This window comes from Tasmannia lanceolata, unplaced genomic scaffold (assembly GCF_043159265.1).
Source record: "Tasmannia lanceolata isolate RefF3 unplaced genomic scaffold, GAP_Taslan_0.1 ptg000008l, whole genome shotgun sequence".
Classification (NCBI taxonomy): domain Eukaryota; kingdom Viridiplantae; phylum Streptophyta; class Magnoliopsida; order Canellales; family Winteraceae; genus Tasmannia; species Tasmannia lanceolata.
The window spans coordinates 15,933,164-15,949,243 of NW_027518685.1; the positions used below are offsets into that span (position 1 = coordinate 15,933,164).

The following is a 16,080-nucleotide window of genomic DNA, read 5'->3' on the forward strand; positions in this document are numbered from 1 at the left end:
TTGACTTATTCTCAAACTTGATTTTTCCTTCTAAATCCCTTCCTGTTCATTAGATTAGGAGAGAACAACCTCCATCTTAATACCCTTCGGGGAAAAACAACCTCCATCATATAATTTCTCTCTACCTTGAATACGAGAGTAAATATTGTTCTCTACTTAGGAACAACTTTTTGTGATATTGTCAATCCATGTATGGTCTACCTAATGGATGATTTAAATTTTCCCAAGATCCAACTATACTCCCTTGTTGTGAGTGTTAAGCAATTTTTCAAAAGCGATTTTGTAGTCCCTCATTTTCGGGATAAAAGTGCCACATCATATTAATTAAATGAATAAGACAAAATCAGCTATGAGGTGGCTCCTCTCTTGAAAAAGTGGAGGCTGTGAAATGGCTTTGTGCGAAATTCTTAGACTCACTCTTATAATATGAGTCATTTCACTTTGCTTCAATCTTTCTGCAGGAAACACTTCCAAATTTAGGCCTAAATTAAGGAAGAGAATTAACTATTCCCATGGGGATCACTCTACCAGAGAGTTTCTGTTAGAAAAATTGATGTGCAAATCTGTAATTTAGGATTCGAGAATACCTTATAACATATTAATCTCACAACTCAAAGACAGAGATCAATAATACTATTTTCTGCAATAATAATCTGTAAAGGAAAAAGAAATTGTTAGATCACTTATCGAGTTGAGGCACGAAGATTCTTCGCTGTCCTTAAGGCAAATCTCGCCCCCACTATGACGAATCAACGGTGCAAATGGGCGTCTTGGCGTATGCCTTCAAGATACAACAACTCTCGCTCCAGGGGTGTGCACTCACGCAGCCCGGATGCCTAAGAACTCGCTTATATTTGCCAAAAGCCTTGAGCAGAAAACCAGAGAGAAAGCCAGAGAAGAGAAAGAGCAGAAGAAGAATCCGTCAAGGATCTCTTTCTGTTTTCTCTAAAACCGATTTATATAGAAAGGTAATCTACACGTTAGGGTGAAACGTCGCACTCTTTTAGTGCGTGAGAGACGTTTTCCAAACGGTCACTAAACCACGATTAAGGAATCTCAAACGGTAAAAAAAGAGTTAAAACAAAAATAAATAAATTCTTGACCGTTAAAAAGAAAAATAAATAAATAAAAAGAAAAGCCTTGGGTCCACGCGCGCGGCCGGCCGAGCCGTGCCGGACAGCTCGTGTGTGTGGTAAGATCAAAAGCCCACCGGACCCAAGTGGGCGATCCGTGCGCGTAGGATCCCCATGACCTCTTGCTTATTCACAAGGTTAAGAGAGTGAAAGTATATATATGGCCACTCTCATCCTCTCACACTTCCTATCTAGGACTAAAGTTTTCTCATGACTTTAGTCTTTTTTGGAGGGAGGCCCAAAAGCATACATATAAAGACTAAAAACACCCCATTGTAAGTTTGAATTACAAAAAGACTTTTTTCACATAAAACGTCAACAGTTTCAACGTCCCAATTGTGATCCTAAAAAGTCAACAGTTTCAACGTCCCAATTGTGATCCTTATACTCTGAGGGAGTCTTTTATTAGTCAGAGAACTATAAGTTCTTTCACAGGGGATACCTTACTCATTATTATATAAATCACTTGAGCACTTAAGTGATTTAATCTTAAAAGTGATCCTATCAAGTATTACAAAATTTCTAAGTGGGGATTGTTTTTAAGTCATTAGAGGATATGTTAGTCCAGAGTGAAAGAAATCTTGGAATACTTTCAAATGTTTTTAAGCACTGTACTTTTAATTAGACCAACAATTCCCCAACAACATTCCTAGCTAGAAACAAACTCTGTTCTATTCATTAAGCTTATTCCTTTCAGAGTGAAAGAAATCTTGGAATACTTTCAAATGTATGCTAGGGGCATGGCATTTAAACATGCCACAGTTGTTCTTAAATTAGCTTCTGTAGAGGAACCCCATTTGGTGCTTAAGCTAGCCTCCATAATTGACTGGAGTATTGTCATGCCTCTTGACAAACCTAGTATCAAAACTGAGGCACGCATAGATCATGTATGTATCGATTATTTTGCTCAGAATATCTCACTGAGAAGGATCATTTTTATTCATTCTCAAACTTGAATTTTCCTTCTAGATCGCTTCCACCTCTTCTTCATGAGATCAAGAGAGAGAACAACCTCCATCTTAACAGTCCAAAAAAGGGGTTTTGGATAGCTTATCTCTTTTGTATTTTCTCTTTGTGCAATGATATTTCTTCCACTCCGGTAATTTAGCAGTTGGCGGTAGTAATGGAAGTACAATGCTTCCTAAATATCGAGATCATAGAGCAAAACATTTATTTAAGGGACATAACCATCCATCTTTGCCCTCGAAGCTAGTAAACCCAGCATTGTACAAATTTCCTCACCTTCAGGGTGTGATCTATCGCCGGCCACAAATGCAGAAACTCTTTCCTTAACCTCAATCCAAGACCAACCAGGCTCCTTTATCACCCCTTTTGATTTCATAAGCTTCCTCACACCCGCTGCATCTCTCCATCTCCCCGTTGCAGCATAAATATTTGATAGGGTGATGTGGGTCCCTGCACAATTCGGCTGCAACTCAAGAATTTGATCAGCCGAGCGTTTCCCACACTCAGTATTACCATGAACTCTAGACGATCTCAGTAGTGTAGACCAAACAACATCATCTGGTTTAAAGGGCATGCTCTTGATCATGGATTCGGCATCACTTAGCCTCCCGGACCTACATAGGAGATCAACCATACAACCATAGTGTTCTCTCCCTGGATTGATTTGGTAATCGCTAGTCATAGAGTTAAAGTAATGGAAACCAAGATCAACTAGTCCAGCATGGCTACAAGCGCTCAAAACTCCGATGAAAGTCACATAGTCTGCTCTCAATCCAACCTTTGGCATCTTCTCGAATAAATCAATTGCTTCTTTGCTATATCCGTGCTCCGCATAACCATTTAGCATGGCTGTCCATGACACGGTATCTTCATTCTGCATTGTATCGAAAATCTGTGAAGCTTCTTCTATGCTCCCACATTTAGAATACATGTTTATCAAAGCACTGTTTATCATAGCATCCTGTTCTAGCCCAACTGAATGGATGTGAGCATGGACTTGCCTTCCTTGCTCGAGAATTGCCATGTAAGCACAAACACTTAGTAAGCTAGCTAGAGTGAATTCATTTGGTTTAGTTCCTTCCTTTCTCATCTGTGAGAGAAGCTCAAATGCTTCTTCACACTGGCCTTCTTGCGAATACCCTGAAATAATTGCACTCCATGAAACTAAGTCTCTTCTGGGCATGTCTCGAAACACCATTGCAGCCGAATCTAAGCATCCACATTTTGAATACATGGTCATGACTGCGTTGGAAACCGACATGAAACCCAAAAGCCCAAGACAGAGAACACAGGCATGTAACTGTTTGCCCCATTCGATTTTCGCAAGGCCGGCACAGCCTGAGATAATTGCGGCAAACGTGAACTCATTAGGACTAACACCCGATTCTCTCATCTGAACAAACGCTTGTACCTGAAAACAAGAAAATTTAGAGTTTGAAATTTTGAATGCTATAGTTTCAAAAGTTGAATTTGAATGTTATAGAAGAAAAAAAGGACTTCAAAATCAAATGTATCAATTGATCAAATCAAATTAGAGATTACTTATAATCAAGCATCAGTATAATCTATTAATAGACAATAATGTAAAGTAAGGGTCAGAGAAAAATAGATATTTAAATGAATGAGTTTAATAAAAGCTTGATTTGATTATCTACTATGATTAAACTATGAATATGATAAATGAAGGGTAAAAGGAAAATAAATAAAGGTTAGATCTTCCCCAGCCTTGACAATTGTTGTTATTGATAGATGCAAGGGAGATTTTTTGAATTTTGCTTAAAAGGTATGTTGGGCTGGTAAAAAATAGAAATACTAAATTATGGATGATTTTGTATAGTGATGCAATCTTTGATTTTTACATAAAAAAGGTTATTTTGAAAATTAGGTGTTTACAATACCCCATGCTCCTCACGACCCATCTGGACATACGTTGCAATGATCGTTGTCCATGAAACCACGTCACGACTCCTCATCCTTTCAAACAACCTCAGCCCATAATCCAATTTCCCACATCTATTATACACTGCGGCGAGAGTGTTCGCAACGAATGAACTTGAATCAAAGCCAAACTTCATAGCTTGTGTATGAATGGCCTTGCCATAATTCAAAGCACACAAATCAGCACAAGCCTTCAACACAGTAGCAAATGTATAAGAATCACATTCTACGTCTGATCCCCACATTTCAGAAAAATACTCAAGAGCCTCCTTGCTCTGGCCAGCGCGAACAAGCCCGGTAATTATCGCAGTCCAAGAGACCACATTCCTTAATGGCATCTCCGCGAAAACTCTACGAGCAGTGGAAATGCTCCCAGCTTTGGTGTACATGTCCAAGAGAGCACTTCCCACAAAAATGGAATTCACAAAACCTGATTTCACAGAGTACCCATGTATGCATTCCCCTTGTTTTAATGCCAGATTGCACCCACACGCCTTGAGCGCGAGGCTAAGAATGAAAGGGTCCATTCGAATTGTTGTGTCGACCCACATCAACCAAAACAAAGACAGAGCTTCAGAGGCATTTGATGAATTCACATATCCACCTATTATTGTTGTCCATGAGATTTCGTCTCTTTGAGGCATTTTATCAAACAGGTAGCGGGCATCGCTCAAGTTGCCGGTCTTTATTAGTTCTTTCATAAGAGTGTTAGTTTCAAACGGACCTACATTGGTGCCCAACTGGATTTTCTCAGTCAAAAGGTCTTTGCTTGTCTTCAAATGATCCCTATAATCGATACAAGAAGGCCTTGATCCGGTAAATAACTTCCTAATGCATGGCCTAATTGGAAAAACCATGTTCACGTTGATTGGGTTGCCCCATGAAAATAGTAGAAGGAAACGTGATCTCATCACATGCCAAAAGAAGATCTTATTTAATTGATCAGGGACTGTAAAAATGAACGGCTCATAATGCTTTTGTCTTTAGCCTCAAATCAATGGCCTTATCATGTAGATTAGGGCTGCAACAGGGTCGGGTTTTTCAAAACCCTAGCCCAACCCTGGATCCCATTATCTCGGCCCTAACCCGTCCTCACCCTGAGTCAGGGCCGGAAAACCTCAACCCATTACCCGCCCTACAGGGTATTGTGCTGCCCTTGTCCACCCTGATTGGCCCTGATTGGGCAGGGCCGGCCCTAATTGACCCTAGTGCAAATACCTGTTAAGAGTATTTAAAATAAAGCAACCACTTATCATATGGAACAAAATGATCAATAAACAGAGAAAGAGAACAAAATAAGACAATATGAATTCAACAACATGCGGGCAACAGAGACAATTAATAATAATAATCTAAAAAAACATCAATCCAAGATAATAGAAAACATTACCAAAAGAAACATGCACAGATGGTTCAATTCTATAATAGAAAACTCAAGGTCGGGCCAGGTCAGGGTACCCGAGGCATTAACCCAAAACCCGCCCGACCTGAGTCAGGGTAAAAAAAAATGAACCCTAACCAGCCCTCAGGGTTAGAAAATCCAGCCCTAACCCTGTTCGGGCTCAGAGCGGGTCAGGGCCAAACTTGCACCCCTAATGTAGATTATGTTACGGTCCTGAGTGGCGGCCCGCCTATGTATGGGACTGGGTGGGATCCAGCCTGGTATGAGACAGGTTTAAAGGGCCTTGCCTAATGGGTTTCATCAGCTCTGGACCTTTTTGCCAGTCACAGAGTGGGCCGCCGAGGATGGTGGATTCGGAAGCGTGGTGGTATGTTATGGTCTTGGGGGGGGGGGGGGGGGGGGGGCGCCTAGGTATGGGACTGGGTGGGACCCAGCCTGGTATCGATAAGGTTCCAACATATTAATTGTTTGAGAATCACTTAGATCGGACCATCTTAACAGTTTGATTAGTAACGTTAATAATATGATAGATGCTTAAGAAAAATACGGCAACTCCACATTCAAACGTCTTAATATTTAGGGATTTGCTAGGGACCATCGCACTCCATTTCACGGACAGGCTGCTGCATGAGATAGCAGCCACATAGGCTCACTTTTCGTTTAATTCGTCCTATGTGGCTGCTCTCTCATTCAACAGCTGTGATGCCTTCTGGTCCCTAGCAAGTTACGAGGGATTTGCTAGGGACAGTCACAGAAGACATTTTGCAGAAGACATTTTGCTCCTTGGCTGTTTCATGTGAGAGCAGCCACACAGGCTCGATGAATAAGACAAAATCTGAGCCTTTGTGTCTGCTCTCAATTGCAACAGCCCAACTGCAAAATGCCATTTGCGCTGCTCACTTTTGCAGGCCAGAACAGCCACAAAGGCACCCTTGTTAGCATATTTTGTCTTATTTATTTAATTCATCTGAGGTGGCCGTTCTCTCCTGCAAAAGTGAGCCACAAATGGCTTTCCACGAAATTGCCTGGTAAAATGTTACGGGAAATGTTATGAATATAAGACACTTAATTCCCCCTAATCTATATATATATATACAAAAGAGCATTTTTTCAGCCACTTCTCACCCTCTCCTCACTCATGCAAACTCAATTCTCTTCCTCTCCCACCCTCATTGCCTCTCACCTGGTACTTGACAAACCAATATTCCATGGAAAAAACTTTCATGGGTGTCAAACATGACCTTAAAGTTCAGAGCCCATGTTATCATCAAGTTAGCAGGTGATTGATAAAAAAAGATTTTTCAACATCTCAAGTGACTAGTAGAAACTGAGAAACAGCATAATCTTTAACTAATCCATAATGTACATAAGAACAAAACTTGCTATAGAAAGTGAGAAAGAGCATAATCTTTGACTCGTACATGAGAACCAAGCTGCTACTTGGATCATTAATGTAAGGAGAGCAATCCAATCTTGAGGCATGAACAAATTCGAGGAATTGAAGGTGAGTCTGGACCCAAATCTTTCATTGGGAGCGTTCTATGACTAAATATGAAGGCGAGAGATGGTAATATATTCCGAGTAGATATGCTGCGCCGTACTTACAATGCCCGGATTTGACCACCATAACCATAATGCTTCAGAAGGCCTTCGTCTTGCCGCCAGTTTCCTTTCACCTTCACTTCAACCTGTTGGGTCAAAATCCCAAATACCACATCAAATATTGTTGATAGGAATTCAAAAAATAACCAGAGAAACTGTAAGGTTAGGTACCTCAAGAAATACTTTCTTCTGCAAGAAATCTTCAATGTCAAGCCTTGCAGCTGTAGCCAATAACTTAAGGGCCTTTCCTTCCTGCATCGGTTCAGAACTATGTAGGCATCAGATTCAAATTAAATAAGATATCTCACACTAAAAGGAAAGTTATTGAACCAGTTATTCAACATAAAAAAAAGATGGTGTACAGTAGCTGTACAAGGCAGACGAAAGCAAGATATATGCTAGTAGAAAGGAATCTTTTTTTTTTTTTTAAATGTTGTGGTGATCGTTAGCCCATGTACAATAGTTGGATTCATTTATACATTCCTTTATACAATAGTGTTGTACACTGAACTGAACCAGAGAAGATATTAGAAAAAGAAACAGACAACAACCAATGTTTCAGGCTTATGCATAAGATAACAAGTATTTGCCACAGAACTAATACCATTGTGACATAGTAGCCATCAAAATATTCAGAATTCCTTGGTGACTTTAAGTCCTCAACTCATTATTAAATGTAGTAAATCAGCTTATATATGAGCCATAGACACCACAATTCTTGATATGATGAGTGACACTCGCAGATTATGTTGACTGTTTATATTCTGGTCATGTCCAACACTAAAAAAAAGGATTTCTGGAAAATGATTGTTGTTATTTATTTCGAGTATAATCATCAAAACATAATGCGACAAAACAAGAAGATAACACAAGATCCGAGGTATTCGGAGAACTCTAGATACAAGATTTATGAACGTACTTTTCCAATGAGAATTATTTTTTGTGAATTCTTCTCAACAACAATCTCAACTTCAATAAAATCTTTGGAGGTTGGCCTACTGATGTAGTTTACTACATTGACCTGTGGGATGCATCAAAACAAGGAAAACCAGAGAAGAGATGGCTGCATTAGTAGCGTTCTTGATATAACAAAGAGAAACATGGGTAGTTGCATATAGAGAAACACATGTGAGATGCTTGAAACTTACTGCTTATGAATACCTGGCAGGCATATGGAACTTCATTTCGATATTGCATAAAAATTTTCTCTCGAACAATTTCACCTACAAAGAATCGTTCAGGGTGCTCGCTGGCGATGTCCTGAAAAACAATACGAATTAAATAAGGCATACTTAGAGTTTAATCTACAGAAATCAGTATCCAGAAATTAAAAACGCTAAAGAGATAAGTTGGGTAAATTGCTTGAGAAGTTTGAATAAGGATACTAGCTATTTTTCATGGATACAGGTAGGGGTGGACATGGTTCAGGTCCAACCCGAGGAACCGAACCGAACAGGCCACTTTGGTTCGGTTCGGTTCCGGTTCAGATGTTTGGGAACTGATTGCACTTGGTTCAGTTCTGGGTTTGGGTTCTTGGAACCAAGAACCGAACCGAGAATTGAGAGTGATGACACCCCCAACGGATAAGTGGGTAAACCCAAAACCGAACCGATCAAGTTCGGTTCTGTTCCAAAGATAAGTGGTTCGGTTCTGGCCCTAGAACCGAACCATGTCCGCCCCTAGATACGGGTACAAGTGTTGGAATCCAACACGGGTACTGAGTGTCGGATTCGGCTAACCTTAGAAAAAGGATTCATGGATAATCACCATTATATTTAAATCAATTCTAATTTCAATTCTTTTACATGATAATATGGCTATTACAGGTAATATATTGAGAATTTTGGTAAGATAAGTAAATAAAATCTTTTATTTTCATATAAAAAGCTTTACCATTAGAAGAATCCAAAAGTATCCATGTAAACATATGATACTAGGTTACGTGATGTTTTTTTTAGAATTGATTTGTGGAGAATTTTAGTGTTTTTTATTTGATTTTTGGTTTAAGTTTCAATAGGTTTTGGTGGACCCAAGAAATGAAAACGAGAAAAATTATGTAAGATAAGAATTAAGTGGAAAGTGGTATATTTGGGCTATGACAAGTACTTTGTCGTAGCCTTGTAGGGGAAAGAGTTCGTAATTGAGTGTAGCAAAAATTTAATTTTTAGAAATTTTATAGGTTTAGAAGTTTTTTTGAGCTCTTGGACAGCAACAGGTAAATACTACACACTAATATACAATATACTATGATCTGTAATTTCTGGAATTTTGTGAAGATGTAATGTACCTACCATAGAGTGTTGTCAATTACATAGTTGTGTTTGAATATTAAATACTTATATTGTTCATTTCTTTAATTGTTTACATGTTCCTAAACTTTTAGCCCAAGTATTAGATAAAAAAAAATAACAGAAAAACATGCAATATAGGTCTCACAACATTAGAAACACTATAAATCACATCAAAATTTTCAAAACACATTTGTTACAACTAACAAGAATTGCTTAAAAAATCATTAAATATAAAACTAGACAAGAATTTGTGGTGGAAATGCATGTGTGGCTGTTTTTCTTTATGCTTATCAGCAGATATGCAATTAAGTATCAAACGATGCGTATTGGTTTTGTTGCTGGTGATGCAGTTGAAGCTCAAACTATTTGCATAACTTTGCGTTGTTGTATGAACAAGTTTCATGCAGATAGCATATGATGAATGCCTGGCGGGACCATGAGGTATGCATATCCCAATCAAATATCCAAGGAACAAGGTATGAAATACATGATTTGCCTACCAAGAGCCCCATATCTTTGAATTATATGGTCTCGCCATAATATTCACATGTCATGGATATAACTATATAAAAACCTATGTCACATCAGTACGGGTGCGAGCGACAGAACCTGGCACAGGTATTGGGTGTCAGCTTCAGCAAACCTCAAAAAGGAATGTTTGTGGATTTGCCAAAATATTTTAATCAATTCTCAAATTTTAATTCTAACACGTAATATATTGAAAATTTTAATAGGTTGAGTAAATATAATGTTTTATTTTCATACAAAAATGTTATGCAAACCCTTAAAAACAAAAATCTTTATGCATACCTTTGGATAATAAGCAGGCCCAATGGGAAGTTTTGACAAGATCCAATCCTTGACATCTTCCACTCCATGGCCATACTTGGCACTCACAGGTATGACCTCATCAACATTAGTGAATTTCTCATACCACTACAAGAAATGCAGAAAATCAAACAAAAGATAATTTCTATCAATGATCCCAAATTTGAAGGTTGCACCAATAGCTGTTAAGTTTTGAACCATGAAACTTTTCACACATACACTGGCATTTTTCTAATAAAGTTTAGGTTATCTTAAAAAAAAAAAAAATCAATTCCCATCCATTGCAAGTGGCAAATGAATCAATGCAACAAGAACACTTCATTTCATAAGAAATTTCCATGCCAAGCATGCATACCAAAAACATGCACCAAATACCCTAAACAGCTCTTTGAAAAAACCTCCACTGTATCACCTCCCTTCTATTCAATATTATGAATTATTTACACAATATTTATTGTCTTAATGCATTTCTAATAAAATAGATACATGTTTCTATATATGTGCGCGCGCGCATGCACATGTGTGTAATACAGCAGGGCCCATATATTTGGGTGATGTAAATCATTCATTTTTTGGGCCCTGGCATAGAAAGTTTGTGCCCCAAAAATCTACTAAATAGGATGAATCTAAGTATCTAACCCTTCAATCTGTGGAGGTTTATAATGGAGGTCATGGTGTAGAAACCTCCACAGACCGAAGGGTTAGGATCAACCTATGGACAAGATTTTTGGGGCATGACCTATCTACGTTGAGGGCCAAAAAAATGAATGGTTTAGATTATCCAAATACGTGGGCCCCGGTGTATTTTTGCTAAACTCAGCACGTTCACCATATGAAAACTTATATATAGACACACAATAATAATATTAATAATAATGCATCTTGCAATATTACCATATAACATGAGCATACTATTCCCAAAAAAAAAGTCATATAACATGTGGATGAGTAGATCAGGTTTTCTTGGGTCGAAGTGTCCACCACCTCATGTGTCCCCTGTCTAATGTTGGCAAGTGTATCTAAATCTAAATTATAGAAGACCAAATTCTTTTAGCAACGCTAACCTCGAGTCTCTTTGCAATTTCTCCAGGCTTGATCAAATCCTTCTTATTCAACACCAGAAGAATGGGCAGCTTCTCTTTGAGGCTTCCTACACCTTCTTCCAGCACTTCATCAATCTAAAAGTTGACGTAATCAATTTAAAGAAACGTGCACTAGTGTCCCACTAATTATTTCTCACCAAAAAAACTTACCTTCTGAGGAACTTTACATGCATCAACAACAACCAGTACACAGTCCGCATTAATTGTAGCACTCCTGACATTTTTCATCATCATAGAATCCAACATGTGCATTTTCTTTTCAATGACACCAGGTGTATCATAGAGTATCATCTGCAAACTAACCCATCACTCTGATGAATAAATACAGAAATGCTAGCTTTTTTAGATGAAATAACTGCTTGTCATGTCAATATTGGTTAGGGAAGCAAACATATGAGAGAAGAGAGATACACAGAAAGCATTTACCTGATACTCAGGGCTAGAACATATACCAAGTATTCGATGACGAGTAGTTTGAGGTTTATCTGTGACAATTGAGAGCTTCTGACCTACCATCTGGTTTGAAAGTGTGCTCTTTCCAACATTCGGCTTTCCTAATACAGCTACATACCCTGTGTAACAAATCTAATTTTAGATTTCCTCTAAATACCCCGTGTAACAAATCTAAACTTCAGATTTCAAAGGAAATTTAACCTCAATATCTCATTAGAAAAATGTAAAAGCATCATTAGTAATATAGATAAAAGAATGTGTGTCCCATGATTGTTCCCATGCTCTCTTTTATTTCTTATGCTCTCTTTTTCCTTATCAGAGCATATACTTTCACAGAAAACAAGTACAATACTAACAGACTTCAGTCAAATTAAAGGAAGATGCTACAATGAATCAGTTCCAATTAGATCATTAAAGCATGCAAATAAAGAAGAAAATGATCAGAAAGAGAGATCATCAATTGGAATAACATGAATTAGTTCTCAAATGATTAGACAGAGGAAATAAGGTGCAAAGCATCAGGATGTAATAAAGCATAATAGTAATTTGTCTTTTCATGGTCAAGACTTGACCAATCCTAGAAAACTTGCAAAGAGACTTGAGGTCAACATTGATAAAAGAATCAGGTCTTCTATAATTAGATTCGGATATACTTAATCAATGATAGACGGGACATGACGTGGCAGACGCTTCGACCCAAACAAACCTTATCTGTCAACTCATCCACATGGTATATGATAATATTGAAAGATGCATTATTATTATTATGTGAGGAATGATAGATGCAAGGGAGCCCTTGCATACAGAGCTAAAAAAGGGCCCTTGATTGGTTCCACGTCATTGAGTGTAACCGATCAAAATCAGTTGAAAAAGGAAATTCGGTTACACTTAATGACGTGGAACCAATCACGACCGCTTTTACGGCTCTTTATGCAAGGGTTCCCTTGCATCTATCATTGCTCTTATTGTGTGTGTGTGTGTGTGTGTGTGTGTGTGTGTGTGTGTGTGTGTGAGTGAGTATATATAAAGAATGATTCATTAGGATCAGCATTTGGCTCCAACTACATTGCATTGCCAGAATCCATGCCATATATTTGAAACGGGTTGACCTCCTTGCTTCTCTCATAGTGCAATCCTCTTCTTTCTAATCCCCCTTTCTCCTCAGTCCACAGAGATAAAATGCAGGACTGGTGCCAACAGTTCATCATAGAATAAAGGACTCACCGAGCAGGGATCTTTTATGTAAACTTTCCTCGACTCCGTTGCTACCTCATAAGCAATCAATCAGATCATATAGATATCCCTTCAACACAACATAGGTCATTCGAAAGGATCTCAGATGCCTAGGGATAACTTATTATTATTTTATTTTTTTTGAGATATGCCTTGGGATAACTTATTATAAATAAATAAAAAAAGTATGTGGAATATATATCGACAAACCTAGAAGTAGAATGTATACTCACTTTAAGGAGTACCCTTTCCACTTCTTAGGCCCCTGAACTAAGGCTGAGAAACTGATCCTAAACTACTAATCTCAATCGATCGTTGCCGCTTCAACCATAGCGGCAAATATGGGTTACTCACAATATTAAACAGAAGGGCATTTGCAAAAACAAATCTACCTATCTTCTTACAAACTTCAACCCTATATTTCTTTTTCTACCTAAAGTTTAGTGTAGATCTTTTTAAAGCATCTGTACATTCGTGAGTAAAGCATTTATTTCCACTATCATGAAATTCGCATGCCAATCCCGTATTCCCTGTTTGGATTTGGATTGCAAGAATTTTCTGAAAAAGTTTGGAAAAGAAAAACTTTTTATTTCAAAATTTCTTACTTTTCCATAGTTTGATTACAAGTGAAATAAGTAAGTAGAACCAGATTTATTTAAATAAGCTATAACCATATCATGTCTCGCTAAATTGAGAGGGTAAAAGAATTTTCCTAAATTTTTCCACTAGAAATATTTTTCTTGCAAACCAAACAGGGACTTAATTAAAAAGTCTTACCGCTATGATGATTAGGATCGATATCAAGGTCCAGTTCTTCCATCTCGTAGTCGTCCAACAAGGCCACGTTCCTGTCAGGCTTTTCGCTCAAAGACAAGAATGAATTTTCTTCAGAGGGGTTATCCTTCTCTTCTCTACCCATGTTTTCACCATCCGAGAGTTGATTTTCGAGCAAAAGGTCTCGATTTTGGGTTTTCGGCTGAAAAAGCTCATGATTTTGGGTTTTCGGCTGAAAAAACTCACGATTTCGGGCCTGAGAGATCGATCCCCGAAGTGGGTTTCTAGTAGAACGAGGAAAATGATTCTTGTTTACGAGGAAATGAAGGCAAGAAGGGAAGATATTTTCCCTGGGAAGAGTTGCAGAGATATGACGCGCGAGCTCCATTGGAGCCTATTTTTAAGCTTTTGTTTCGTTTCAGCATTATCTCTCTAGTTTTATGAACTTTTATATCAGAAGCTCATTTTAACATTCCGAAAATGCCCTTCTTGACTCCATTAGCGTTTTCAGCTCTCATGCGGCGGCACCACCGTATCAGTATATCATCACTACTAGGGCTGCAATAGGGTCGGGTTTTTCAAAACCCTAGCCCAACCCTGGAACCCAATATCTCGGCCCTGACCCTGAGTCAGGGCCGAAAAACCTCAACCCATTGCCCGCCCTACAGGGCTCAGTGCTGGCCCTGGCCTGCCCTGATTGGGCCAGGCCTAATTGACCCTAGTGCAAATACTTGTTAAGAGTGCCAAAAAATAAAGCAACCACTTATCATATTGAAGAAAATGATCAATAAACAGAAAAAGTGAACAAAATAAGACAATATGAATTCAACAATATGACGGGCAACAGAGACAATTAATAATAATAATCTAAAGAAACATCAATCCAAGATAATAGAAAACATTAGCAAAAGAAACATGCACAAATGGTTCAATTCTATAATAAAAAACTTAGGGTCGGGCTGGGTGAGGGTACCCGAGGCATTAACCCAGAACCCGACCCGACCTGAGTCAGGGTCTAAAAAAATGAACCCTGATCCGCCCTCAGGATTGAAAAATCGTTAGGTCAGGGCTGACAGGGCCAAACTTGCACCCCTAAATTCACTACAAGCCAAAGAGATTAACACCCTAATTGTTTTGGATTGGGAAATGTTAAATGCACCCCTTTTCAGTGTACTTTGCATTTGAAGGGATGAAGTGACTTGATTGCCTAGTACACCACAACTGGGTATCCAAGTGATGGAAAAGGGTGCATTTATCATTTGGGAAATGATATATGCGCCAAGGTGTTTCGATAAACAAGCGCTCCACTTGTTTGTCGTGTAGTATGTAATAAGATTTCAGAGGATATTATGGTTCTCAAAAAGCTCTTTAAACCCTTTAAATACTACACGACAAAAAAGTTGAGCACTTGTTTATTAAAACACCTTGGCGCACATATCATTTCCCATTCCTTTTGGATTTTGAGAAACAACTTAATTTTGAGTCCAATAATCAGTTTTGGACCCACAATCACTTTTGGATTCTAAAACAAACAGGGCCTAGATGTGTATAACACGGTACTAAAATGAACTGTGACCGGGGGCATGTGTATCTCTCTCTCTCTCTCACACACACATGTTGAGGTTTTGTGATCGTACATATTTAAATCTTGAGTATAATAGCTATGATTCCTTGAAGGAGGGAAATCGTTACTATTTGATAGCATTAGTCGAACCAAGGTTTTAAATTTCAACGGAAATCCAAAATTCAACACCAAAACCGAAACGTTCCTAAACCGAAATTTCTGAAACGTACCAAATTTTGGTCAAAATTTCAGAAATTTCAGCTAAATTTAAGATAAAATATTAATTTTTTATTCCTCTACAGAATTTCACCTGAAATTACTACGGTAATTTTGGCCCAAAAAACGAAATTTTGTGCGCCCATTACTGAATTTCGGCTGAAATATTAGGATTTCGGCTAAAATTTTGGTTTCGGATAGGACCGAAATTTAAAACCTTGAGTCGAACTACCATTTACAGCTTGAATTTTAGAGTGAAGCCCTCGATGAGCATTTCTCTCGGCTTCAGTGGAGGGGATTTTGCAGTATTCAGGGAGATTCTGTTACTCTTCGCGGTATAGAAGTTTTCAGAGCAAGAGACAAGAGTGAGGAACTGAGGGTGGCTCTGGCCAATTTGCTTTGTTTGTGCAAAACTAGGGCTGCAACTTGGGTCGGGTTTGACCCAACCCGCATCGACCCGACCTGAAAATAGCTTGGGTTGGGTTCATGTTTCTCGGGTTTCGGGTCAAGCCAGGTCTACGATCCAAAAGCCCGCATGAATCTCGGGTTGAGCCGCGTTTGAAGGGGCCGACCCGAC

At 38.6% G+C, this 16,080-nt stretch overlaps 2 protein-coding genes across 3 annotated transcripts; both read right to left on the reverse strand.

The window, feature by feature from the left end:
• Positions 1–1,718: 1,718 nt before the first annotated feature.
• Positions 1,719–5,209, reverse strand: LOC143884561 (Tetratricopeptide repeat (TPR)-like superfamily protein). The gene is made up of 2 exons (XM_077388202.1): positions 3,998–5,209; positions 1,719–3,510 (listed from the first exon to the last, which is right to left on the reverse strand). The coding sequence occupies exons 1-2, from the start codon at positions 4,946–4,948 to the stop codon at positions 2,308–2,310; spliced, it is 2,154 nt and encodes a 717-aa protein (XP_077244317.1). The 5' UTR covers positions 4,949–5,209; the 3' UTR covers positions 1,719–2,307.
• Positions 5,210–6,801: 1,592 nt separating this feature from the next.
• LOC143884562 (GTP-binding protein Era-like protein) lies at positions 6,802–14,160 on the reverse strand. Of its 2 annotated transcripts, XM_077388203.1 has the most exons (9): positions 13,727–14,160; positions 11,690–11,835; positions 11,414–11,554; positions 11,225–11,338; positions 10,143–10,268; positions 8,203–8,301; positions 7,961–8,062; positions 7,213–7,293; positions 6,802–7,127 (listed from the first exon to the last, which is right to left on the reverse strand). In XM_077388203.1, the coding sequence occupies exons 1-9, from the start codon at positions 14,109–14,111 to the stop codon at positions 7,041–7,043; spliced, it is 1,281 nt and encodes a 426-aa protein (XP_077244318.1). In that variant the 5' UTR covers positions 14,112–14,160; the 3' UTR covers positions 6,802–7,040. The 2 variants fall into 2 exon arrangements, 1 of the variants encoding a protein (XP_077244318.1); XR_013252977.1 differs by lacking the exon at positions 6,802–7,127 and having other exon boundaries at positions 8,190–8,301.
• Between the last annotated feature and the right edge of the window lie 1,920 nt (positions 14,161–16,080).